The sequence below is a fragment of the Labeo rohita genome, chromosome 18 (assembly GCF_022985175.1).
Source record: "Labeo rohita strain BAU-BD-2019 chromosome 18, IGBB_LRoh.1.0, whole genome shotgun sequence".
In the NCBI taxonomy this organism is placed as follows: domain Eukaryota; kingdom Metazoa; phylum Chordata; class Actinopteri; order Cypriniformes; family Cyprinidae; genus Labeo; species Labeo rohita.
The window spans coordinates 14,401,551-14,414,222 of NC_066886.1; the positions used below are offsets into that span (position 1 = coordinate 14,401,551).

Here is a 12,672-nt window from a genome sequence, read left to right on the forward strand (position 1 = left end):
ATTACTCTATGGGAACGGGTGAGAGAGAAAATGGCATGATAGGAGGAAAAGAAAGAGGGAGGGATATTATAGACCTGTCACACTCAGCCTGCTGTTTCATAATTGTAATTACGCTCTGTAGTTTCCCTCCATTTTCTTTGACAAGTGTTTCTGTGAATTGATCTAATAGAACGTGACTTGCATACATCTTCACACAGCAGAAGGGATGGGCAGCGTACATGTTGGGCAGATGTTAGGCTTTAATGGTGAGAGGTTGACCTGCGAACTTCCTATGAGCTTGAGAATGCAAAGCCCTGATTATTATTGTTATAAATAGATGTCCCTCCTGGTGTTTGGTGGGATAAGTGACCATGTCCGGAGGGTGATGACAGAAACGGCACTCAAACGCACCATCAGGACAAAGGATTCTCTTACAGATGACATGAGCCAGCTTTGGGAGATAGGAACGAGAGGTAGTGTGGGTTGCTGAGTGCATGTGTGTGTGTGTGTGCGTGAGAGTTTTTGTATTTCTATTTTGGCTACCGGTGTGCACTCTTGAGATCTTTTAAATCATATTCCACCTCACTGCTTCACAATAAACCCATGTAGCCATTTAGATCGGAGAACTGCTCTTTAGATCGTCTATATATTAGAACCGTCTCCTCTTAACCTCACTGATCTGATAAACTGAGTTCCAAATGGAAGGTCAGGAGGAGAATGTTCACTTAGTCCTGTCTATCGCAGTGTATCAGAAGCTGCATACTGAGCTCAGCTGACAATTTCTTGTGGCATCCCTCTACAATTCTTCATCCATTAGGACAGCAAAAACTTTTACATATGTAAACTATTAGTTTAACCAAAATGATCAAAATATCATAGTTCCAAACCCGTATTGCTTTCTTTCATATAATAAAAATAAAGCAACTTTTCTATACAGTGAAAGATTATGGTGCCTGTTTATGGATTATGGTAAATCTTCCTGTCCAATATAGACATACAATTTCATTTGCCACTTTTAGTATTATTTCATTTTTATTTATGTACACTGTAACATATACAACCAGGGTAACAAATTATTTTAAGTTGACTAAACATTTTTTTTTACAGTGTACTGTAGTTTCTATTAATATATGAAGTAGCTTTCATTTTGATACAATTTTAAGTAAGTTTTAGTAATTTATTATAGTTTAGTAGTATAATTAAATTAGGAATTTTTAGTAATTAGTAATTAAATTACTACTTGAATTACTAAATTATTACTATTAAATTTTTTTTTTTCATTTTATTAGTTTATATATATATATATATATATATATATATATATTAAATAGCTTCAGAAATATTGAAATATAGTGCATAAGCTGTATGGAGTATTTTCATAGTGCCTCACTGTTCACTTCCAGAATAAAAAATTCGGAGTAATTTACTCAGGTCCAAATTGCACGTTTAATGCAGCTTCAAAGTGCTCTACACGTCCCCACTTGAGGAATAGGGGTCTTATCTAGCGCAACAATGTCATTTTCTAAAAAAAAAAAATAATAAAAAATTAGAAAAAAAAGATACTTTTTAAGAACAAATGTTTGTTTTGCACTAGCTCTGTGATGCACATGCGTGCCTTCACGCATTACATAATCACGTTTGAAAAGTCACCTGTGGCCTTTCCAATGTGATTATGTAATGTGTAAGGTCAAGCAACTGCAAGATGAGCATTTGTGGTTAAAAAGTATATAAATTGGATCGTGGGATCTGTGAAGCTGCATTGAAACTGCAATTTCAATCTTCAACTCATTGGTCCTCATTGAAGTCCACTATGTGGAGAAAAATCCTGGAATGTTTTCCTCAAAAACCTTCATTTCTTTTTGACTGAAGAAAATAAGACATGAACATCCTGGATGACATGAGTGTGAGCCAATGATGACAACATTTTGAACTAATCCTTTAAATTACTCTGCTATCCGTTGTACTACACATGCTCTTTATGTCAGTGAATGCTATGATGATTTGTCCCTTTGTGTGTATAAGATTGAGTGCACTCAAACCAACTTACAGGTCACAGAGCACAGTTGGCGTGATTGTGTAATAACCTCAGCAGGAGCTTGTGCTGGCCAGATCCTTCACCTCTCAGGACACACACACAAACACACGCTTTACTGACAGCCTCGAGATGTGAGAAATTAGAGTCTTCATGCATGAATGCCATAAGTTTTCCAATCTGACATGATCCTTTCTCTCACTCTGTTCTCTCTCCTCTTTAATGAGCTGTTCTATAATAAGTTCATCTGAAGGAAAGGTTGCTGTAATGATGTCTCTTCTCCGCCCACATGCTGGCTTCAACAGATCAGCCTGTATCAGCAGAGAGGAGAAGATGAAAATGAGTGTTAACCTCACACAAACTTTCTAAAGACACCCCTGGTCCTGTCTCTTCTCGTAACAACTCTTCATCATCCTCCTTCTCATGTGGGTTCTGGAGCTTGATCCCTGAAGCTGTCAGAACTTAGCTCAGCAGGGTTCTCACAGACTAAGTGGGTGCTTGTGTATGAATGTTCGCAAGCTTCTGTATTGGTTTTTGATGGACATTAGAGAATAGTGTGAGCTTTCTTTTAAAATTTAAAATGGTGTTATGAGATTACCTTGATATTTGGAGAAGATAAAGAGGTAATACTTTATTTTAAAGGGGTCATTGGATGCAAACTTCACTTTTACATGTTGTTTGAACATTAATGTGTGTTGGCAGTGTATGTACAAATCTACCCTATAATGATAAAAATCCATTCAGTTTTTTAATTAATCTATAAAAATAATATCCCCTTTTTCAAATCGAGCCACTCTCAGATGCCCGTTGGTGTGGCGTCACACCAAAAGAGGCGGCTCCCATGATAGTTGATTGACAGGAGCGTCTTACTTTAGATCAGCTGTAACAGTACGACCTCCATTGTTTCAATGCCATCATTTACTCCAGACATCTGAGCCGCTGAAGATGCAGTGGATTAAGTTTGTTTGTGAAGGGAATGCATCTTCTGATCTACATAAATGCGTCAATGTTAGCACAAATCATTAAGAGCCGGGGGGGTGAAAACTTTTTGAATTTGAAGATCAGGGTAAATTTAACTTATTATGTCTTCTGGGAAACATGTAAGTATCTTCTGTAGCTTCTCAAGGACAGTACTAAATGAACACCAAAAAAAGATATTTAGGCAAAATAAGAAAAATGTACATGTCAAAAGTTTACACCCCTGGCTCTTAATAAATCGTATTTCCTTCTGGAGCCTCAGTAAGCGTTTGAACCTTCTGTAATAGTTACATATGAGTCCCTCAGTTGTCCTCAGTGTCAAAAGATGGATCTTAAAATCATAAAGTCATTGTTGGAAAGGGTTCATATACACAAAAATGCTGAAAAACCAACGATTTGTGGGACCTGAGGGATTTTTCTGAAAAACAGCAGGCAGTTTAACTGTTCAGGACAAACAAGGGACTCATGAACAACTATCACTAAAAAAAAAAAAAAAAAACACAGCTGTGGAGCGAAAAAAAAAAAAAAAACAACAACTGTGGATCATTCAGGTATCAACAGAGTATTAAGAATCAAGCAAGGTAAGGCAAGGCAAGGCAAGTTTATTTATATAGCACATTTCATACACAAAGGTAATTCAAAGTGCTTTACATAAAAGGAAGTAGAATAATCATAAAAACAATAATAAAAACAATAATTCACAAAGAGGCAGTAAAATAATCATAAAAACAATAATCACGGCAATAAAACAAAAAAATAAATAAATAAAACTTTTAAAATGATTTAAAAATTGATTCAAAATAAAATTTAAGACAGTTAAAAATGGAAAAGGATTATACATAGTGCAAGTAGTTTGGACGTAGCACAGTGCTCATTCATTAAATGCACAGCTAAACAGATGAGTTTTGAGTCTAGATTTAAATGTAGCTAATGTTTTAGCACATTTGATCTCTTCTGGAAGCTGACTGCATAAAGGCAGCATAATGGCTAAAAGCGGATTCCCCTTGTTTTGTGTGAACCCTTGGTATTTCTAACTGACTCGATCCTAATGATCTGAGTGGTCTGTTAGATTTATATTCAGTGAGCATATCTGCAGTGTATTTAGGTCCTAGGCCATTGAGTGATTTATAAATGAGTAAAAGTACTTTAAAATAAATTCTAAAAATAACTGGAAGCCAGTGTAGGGACCTGAGGACTGGTGTGATATGCTCAGATTTTCTGGTTCTAGTCAGAACCCTGGCAGCAGCGTTCTGGATGAGCTGCAGCTGTCTAATGGTCTTCTTGGGAAGGCCAGTGAGGAGACAATAATCCACGCTGCTTGTGATAAAGGCATGAACAAGTTTCTCCGAGTCTTGACTGGAAACAAAACATCTAATTCTTGCAATGTTTTTGAGGTGATAGTATGCTGATTTAGTTACTGCTTTGACATGACTACTGAAACTAAGGTCTGACTCCAGAATCACACCAAGATTCCTGACTTGGTTTTTAGTTGTTTGACCCCTAGAGTCAAGGTATGCATTCACCTTAAGAACTTCCTCTTTGCTTCCAAATGCAATGACTTCAGTTTTCTCCTTGTTTAACTGAGGGAAGTTCTGGCACATCCAACTGTTAATTTCATCAATGCATTGGCAGAGGGAATCAATGGGGCTGTAGCCATTTGGTGATAAGGCTCGGTAAATCTGGGTATCATCAGCATAGCTGTAATAGGCAATTTGGTTCTTTCTCATTATTTGACTTAGTCGGAGCATATACAGGCTAAACAAGAGCGGCGCTAGAATTGAGCCTTGAGGGACTCCACATGTCATGGATGTCCACTTAGACTTATGCTCTCCTATACTCACATAATAACCTCTCCCTTCTAAGTATGACCTGAACCAACTGAGAGCCATCCCAGAAAGCCCGACCCAGCTTTCCAGTCTCTCTAGAAGAATGTTATGATCGACAGTGTCAAACCCAGCACTAAGATCTAATAGTACCAGCACTGATATTTTGCCATAATCAGAATTTAAGCGAATATCATTTATTATCTTAACAAGCGCTGTCTCTGTACTGTGATGCGGTCGGAAACCAGATTGAAAATTGTCCAGGTATCCATTTGAGTTTAAGTAGTTGTTCAACTGATTGAAAACTACCTTTTCAATAATCTTGCCTATAAAAGGAAGATTTGATATTGGTCTATAGTTGCTCAATGTGGTGTTATCAAGATTGCTCTTTTTCAGAAGAGGCTTAACAACTGCAGTTTACATACAAGCGTATATAAACTTTAGAACGGGTCAGTTTCATAAATTGAACTATTATTTTCTCTTGTGGACTATATATAAACATCTTTCATGTGAAGTGTCTTATTCGGGTAAGTACTAAATTAAAAAAAAGTAATATGCATTTTGTATGATCCCTTTTTGCAGATTCTGCAAGGTGTATGTAAACTTTTGACCTCAACTGTATAACTAGCATATTGACTGTTTATTAATACTTATAAAGGACATATTATTGCCTTATTTTGCATCACCTTATTTTAGATCTCTTAAAGGAATAATTCATCCAAACCTGTATAAGTTTAAGTCGTATAAGTTCAACATAAGAAAGAAACTCATATTTGGAATGACATGAGGGTGAGTAAATGACAAAATTGTCATTTTTTGGGTGAACTATACCTTTAAACCTACCATGTACCTAAATCTAGCTTTTGTCTAATGGGGTCTGGCTCTGTGTAGGTTAAAGACCTAAGTATAAAAGTTCTAAACTGAACCACTTTTTTTCTCCTTTTTTGTTTTGTATATACAAATACACACATGAGGAAGTTGTGTATATATCTATCTATATGTACATATATTCTGATCAGGAAGTACTCATGGTTTCGTTTACATTAAAGCCAGGTGTCTGACCATAAAGTCAAGCTTAGAGCTGAGCGCATTCATGTAAACATAGCTGTCCAGGAAAGTAGTCCGCTAGTTGACGTGTCCGTATTCACCTTATGTAAATAACTCTCCATATGCTGTGCACCATCAGCGGCCTTTGTTTTTTCTGGCAAATCCTGCACTGTTCACAGACTTTGTGACTGGAGAGAATCGCACAGATGAACCGAAAGCGCACATATCGCCATTGCCAGATTCATGCTGGCTGCATTGTCATGTCACTGCTAAAACAAGTCTTGCCCTATTCACTTGTAACTCTCAGTTTCAGAGAGGAACCCCATGTCAGATTGTTTGGAGGAAAGCAAAACAGCTCATTTTATTTTCGGTTTTGCATAATTCCAGCTGTACTAGGCTGAAGTCATGTGATCTTCAAGTAGTTCCGAAAAGGAACGAAAAGTCAAGAACTAGTTGGTGCAACTCTGAAAACATACACACAGGAGACTTCATTCAAGCCCACAGGTGTGGGAATCTATTTGGCCTCAGGACAGTGTCCTGATCTGCACATCTGTGACTAAGACTGTTTGCGGTGTGTGTGTTGAGCCCTTGGTCTTTGCCAGGTCGACTGGAATAGGAGCCCTGAGTTAGAGTCTACTTTCAGTGTCTCATTTGAAACAGATCAATGTTTCCATCCTCCTGCGGGAATCAAAAACCGATGTCCTTATTTATATTGCGACTTTCAAAAGACCCTAAACATTTGTTATTTTTATCACCTGAATTATTTAGTGGTCATCTGAGAAATGTGAAAGAGTGAGAGTGACAGACAAACACACACACGCAGAGAGAAAGAGAGATTCTGGGAATGGCCATGTAATCTCATCATCAAATTGTTTTCATTGGTTTTCTACCACCAGCTGTTGTTAAATAAGAAGCTTGAACTGCTCATAAATGAAATGTATAAAGACATACCACACATAAGGAAACAGTTCTAGTGCTGCCAAAATGAACTTTTTTTTAGACGAATCTTTTAAACTCCGTTACATTTATTACAACCCATTTACCTAATTTGACTGTTTAATCTGATTCCTGAAGACCGGTCGGAAGAAAAGCAGCGCAGGTGTTTATGTTCAAACAACCCCATAACTGTGCTCTCATTTATCAGTAAATGATAGATAAAAAAGCTCTTAAATGCTAATTTATAAATCAAACCCAGAAGAATTGGTTTACATAAGTGGAGTAATTTTCAGTAATTTGGTCTACGTAAGTGGAGTAATTTTTATTGCAGCATTTATTGTGTTATTGTGATGAAAATTCATTTTAATAGAAACCCCACAAAATTAATATTTCAGTACCTTCTACCTCCTTGCACTTTGTGTTTAGAGACACCAAATTAACTTGTCAAAAATGAAAATTACCCCATGATTTACTCACCCTCAAGCCATCTTAGGTGTAAATGACTTTCTTCTTTCACAAATACAATTAGAGTTAAATTAAAAAGTGTTCTGACTCTTCTAAGCTTTATAATGACAGTGAATGGGTGCTGAGATTTTGAAGCCCAAAAACCGTGCCCATCCATCATAAAAAGGACTCCACACAGCTCCAGGGGGTTAATAAAGGCCTTCTTATGTGAATTAATGCAGTTGTGTAAGAAAAATGTCATTATTTAAAACTTTCCGCTAACTGTCGTACGCGTGTTCATGATAGAGTGGCGTTTCAGTAGATGACGTATGACGTAGACGTAGCGTAAGCTCTGGTGAGAATATCCTAGTCTCGCGAGAACCAAGTTTCGTTTACAGTAAAGGAAAACAGCAAAGTCATCTCTTGGCTTATATCAAAATCCTCCAACATTTATCTTTTTCAGATCCTCGTTTTGTACTTGTAATTCAGAACTGGTGTTTCATTTTGCTACTCCCTCATGAACACAAATGTGACAGTTAGTGAAAGCTAGAATTGATGGTTTATAAAGTTTTAGGATATTTTTACTACACAAACACATCGATTCACTTCAGAAGGCCTTTATTAATCTCCTGCAGCTGTGTGGAGTACTTTTTATGATGGATGGATGCACTTTTTTGGAAATCTCAGCACCCATTCACTGGCATTATAAAGCTTGAAAGAGCCTGAACATTTTTTAATATAACTCCAATTGTATTTGTATGAAAGAAGAAAGTTATACACACCTAAGATGAGGGTGAGTAATTCATGGGGTAGTATTTTTTGGTGTACTATCCCTTTAAGACCAAAAGTTGATTGTGAGTACTGTATAATTTTAGTTTAAATGAGTTGTTAACTGTTTTAGAACTGTAAGATCATATTACACCGAAAAAGAAAGTTCACAAACAATTCCAAAAACATTCTAAGAGTGGTTTTGGTTGGACTAAGAGCAGTGGAGAGCTAATGATAGTCAGGTAGCAGCCTTCAGTTTACCTGAGTGTGTGTGTGTATGTGTGTGTGCACCAAGTGGTCAAACATATCATCCCCAAGCACATGCTTCATCACACCTCTCCCTGGCACCAGTCTAATAAACCAGTGTGATGCCTGTCTAGGTCTGCATAATGCCAGGCTTTGCCAGCCTGTCTGGCTTTTCTCATGCCACACTAACACTGTTTACCAAGACCAGCCGAGCGCTGATGTGATAATTCACTGGCTTTAGCTTTCAGGCCAGACAATGCTACTGTGCATTAAGGAAGTGCATATAATGTGTGTGTCTGTGTGTAAATTATTCGCAAAGGAGGTCAAAGCCTCGTGATCTAAAAATGCTTTGCCATCTTTCAGTATTGCAGAACAGACAGATGTCCAAACCTAATTTGAGCTGAATCAATTGAATTAGGGGTTTTGGCCGCAGAAGGACCAAGTGCCACTGGGGCCCCCCTTTGTGGTTTGGCTCCAGCAGGGTCATATTCTCTGTGAGAAACCCGTCCCTGGGTATTCTCAATGCTCTACTTTCCCCGGATCAAAGTCGGGCGGGTCGTCTATTGCAGAAATAGCACAGTTTTATTGTAGATAATAGGTAATAATGTTTGAATATGGAATGTGAAAGTGAGAGACGGAAAAGGCACTGTAGAAGAGACAGTAAAATAACAACATAACTTATGAATCAGGAGGACAAGGACACAGCTGGCTTTCTAGAAAGAACACTCTGCACACAATACTGGATGATACAACTGCACTTAGTGCTTTGATTCACTGAATGTGAATCATCACAAAAATGCATCTTATACTGATTTCTAAATTGCACAAAATGAAGATAAACTACCTAGATCTCAAAGACAATAGCTATGTATATGTAATTTAGCAATTTAATGCAACTTTTACTTTTTGCTTATTAATCATTCATCACTTCTGTTTATCATTTGACATTTAGAAGCCACTCAGCATGTGGCTTTTGGCATGCATAGTTATGAATGTATACCAATTAAGGAAGTTGCATACAATTTTGTATGCTTTTAATTGTAGTGTAAGTCTCAGCAATATCATTCTTACTGACAGTGCGAATTATGGGAATACATGTGTCATCCAGACTTTAAAGGTTCTTGATTGCTTTCTCAACCTGTTTTGCATAATTTACATAATGTTCTGGCAGCCTTAAAAATGGTAAAATACTTTTTTTGACTGGCTGACACATCAGGTCAAATCAGTTACTGTCAGATGTACTGATCTGGATTTAAAAATGTCTGTAATTATTAAAATAGGAGTGTTTCTTTTCTGAAAGTGAGTGTTGTAGAACCTATTGTAGGAGAATATGCGTGCACTAAAAGTCAAAAGTTTTTGAACAGTAAGATTTTTAAAATGTTTTTAAAGAAGTCTCTTCTGCTCACCAAGCCTGCATTTTATTTCATCCAAAGTACAGCAAAAACAGTAAAATTTTGAAATATTTTACTATTTAAAATAACTGTTTTCTATTTGAATATATTTTAAAATGTAATTTATTCCTGTGATTTCAAAGCTGAATTTTTAGCATCATTACTCCAGTCACATGATCCTACAGAAATCATTCTAATATTCTGATTTGCTGCTTGAAAAACATTTATTATTATGTTGAAAACAGCTGAATAGATGGATAGAAAGTTCAGAAGAACAGCATTTATTTGAAATATAATTTTTTTTTGTAAAATTATAAATGTCTTTATCATCATGTTTGATCAATTTAAACCATCCTTGCTAAATAAAAGTATTAATTTCTATAATTTATTTCCCAGAAAAATTGTATGTTACAAAAGCTTTTTATTTCAGATAAATGTGGATATTTGGATCTTTCTATTCGTCAAAGAATCCTAAAAAAAAGTACTCGCTGTTTTGAATATTGATAATAATAATAATAAGAAGAAGAAGAAGAAGGACCATGTGACACTGAAGACTGGAGTAAAGACGTTGAAAATTTAGCTTTGATCACAGGAATAAATTACATTTTAAAATATATTCAAATAGAAAGCAGTTATTGTAAATCGTAAAAATATTTCACAATATTACTGCTTTTGCTGTATTTAGGATCAAATAAATGCAGACTTGGTGAGCAGAAGAGACTTCTTTAATAAACATTTAAAACCTTACTGTTCAAATACTTTTGACTGGTAGTGTATGTGGATTGAAAATATCATTAGGCCACTAAAAACAAACAAACAAACAAACAAACAAACAAACAAACAAACAAACAAAAAACTATTTAAGTCTATAGCAAGTCCCCACAAAGATAAATATAATGCAAAATAATGTGATTTTCATTATATGTCATATGAGATGCCAACAATATTTGAATAACCAACTGTTATTTTGCCCGTAAATTTAGTTATTGTAGTTTATATTATTTAATTATGGTATTCAGTGAATATAAATGAGGTTAGATTTCAGGATTAGATTTCTCAGAGGAGTTAGTAGGTAATTCACTCAGTTAAAATTATTATTAATAATATTTTTATTCGTTCATTTTTTTTTCTTAAAGAATACGTGACAAACATGCTAATATGTTTGATATGAACAAGAATAAAATAACTAAATATGTGAAAACTAGTCTAGTCTAAATAGCCTTTAATCTCTTGGCCTCATAAAGCTGAGTGCATCTGATTTAGATCATGTTACATCTAATTCTCACTCACAGACTTTGGCAATTATGCATATATTAACCCTAATAGCAATAAAGCAAGCTTTAATTGAATTTATCGATACTGAGAGCAGAGCAGGACTGTTGAAGCAGTGAGACACAGATAACAGACATATTGCATCACTATCTGTACATGTTTGAGCATGACTGTGTTTACTGTCTGTCTCCCTTCACATTCTCTTCATCCTTCTCTATCTTTCCTATGATCTTGTATAATCACAACAACTGGGTGTGTAGACTGCCAGTCTAGAAATGTCCTGTCAAGAAGATCTAATGCCCGAGGTGAACATTTCTGTGAAATAGGGCGTGATTCCCGCCTGCTGACCAGAGTTTGGTTCCTCCAGCCAGGGGGAACATACAGACACACATGAACTACATGCTCTCTAACTTATCCTCTGTTGTGTGTAGGATTATCCATGAGGACGGTTTCTCTGGTGATGATGTGAAGCAGTACAAGCCAGTGGTCTACAGCAACACCATCCAGTCTCTGGCTGCTATCGTGCGTGCCATGGACACACTGGGGCTGGAGTACGGAGACAAGGAGCGCAAAGTGAGTACAACGCAAACCCTGATAAGCTGGCATGCTTATTAAAGAGTGACATTCCCACTGTGATTATAACCTTATGGATGGTAATTATAACATTTGAGATCAGCTGTAATTTCTCTATGGGACCCAAGAGATATTTAAAATATGCGAGATAAATATATACTGGTTCTATGTAAGATGATTCAGGAGCATCGGATAACAAGGGTCAAAGACAGTGACATGGCTGCAGTTATGATCTGTAACAAATTGTACTCAATAAGAGTAGTTTTTTTTTGGAGAATTACACTATTTATGGAAATATTCCAGGTTCTGTACTTGCTTTAAATTAAAGGATAAGGTGAGGCAATGATATTAATACTATTTGAATACTAATTTATAATTAGGTTAAGAATTTAATAATAATAGTCACTGATGTATACTATTATATAACAATTATTCTGTTAAAATGTATTGTATTATGCGTGTGAGCTGTATGATTTTTACAGTTCTTTTCAGATTTATGGTGTTTGGCTTTAAATGGCAAGCTTTATGTAGAAAAGGTTAATAATTCAGTTTTCTACAATCATGTTAATACTATTCACACTTTTGGCTATGCTGTTGTAACATTAAGAATTTGAATGTTTACAGATGAGCACATTCTCTTCCATTGTAAGTGCCTCATTATAGAAATTAATTTTTGTGGTAAAACATTATAACACAAAATTAAGCCTCAGTTGACATTAACATACTGAACTTGAAATATTTCTTTAAAGGAGAAGTCCACTTCCAAAACTAAGATTCACATATAATGTACTCACCCTCTTGTCCTCCAAGATGTTCATGCCTTGCTTTCTTCAGTCGTAAAGAAATTATGTTTTGTGAGGAAAACATTTCTGCATTTTTCTCAGTATAATGGACTGCTATGGTGCACCGAGTTTGAACTTCCAAAAGGCAGTTTAAATGCGGCTTCAAATGATCCCAAATGTGCCGAGGAAGAAGGGTCTTATCTAGCGAAACGATCGGTTATTGTCATTAAAAAAATACAATTTAAATACTTTTTAATCTCAAGTGCTCGTCTTGCCTTGCTCTCCCTGAAACTCTGTGTATTCTGCCTCAAGACAGTTAGGGTATGTTGTAACTTCAATGGTATTTTCTCCCTCAACTTCAAAAATCATTTAAAAATCACCCTACATCGCTGCAGAAGTTC

At 35.9% G+C, this 12,672-nt stretch overlaps 1 protein-coding gene across 3 annotated transcripts in view; it reads left to right on the top strand.

Moving 5' to 3' along the window:
- gnao1a (guanine nucleotide binding protein (G protein), alpha activating activity polypeptide O, a) overlaps positions 1-12,672 on the top strand; it is a 112,072-nt gene that overhangs the window by 14,296 nt on the left and 85,104 nt on the right. For all 3 annotated transcript variants that reach the window (XM_051134379.1, XM_051134380.1, XM_051134377.1), the window contains exon 3: positions 11,348-11,489. In XM_051134379.1, coding sequence (XP_050990336.1) covers positions 11,348-11,489 — 142 coding nt within the window. The remainder of the gene's footprint in view (positions 1-11,347; positions 11,490-12,672) is intronic.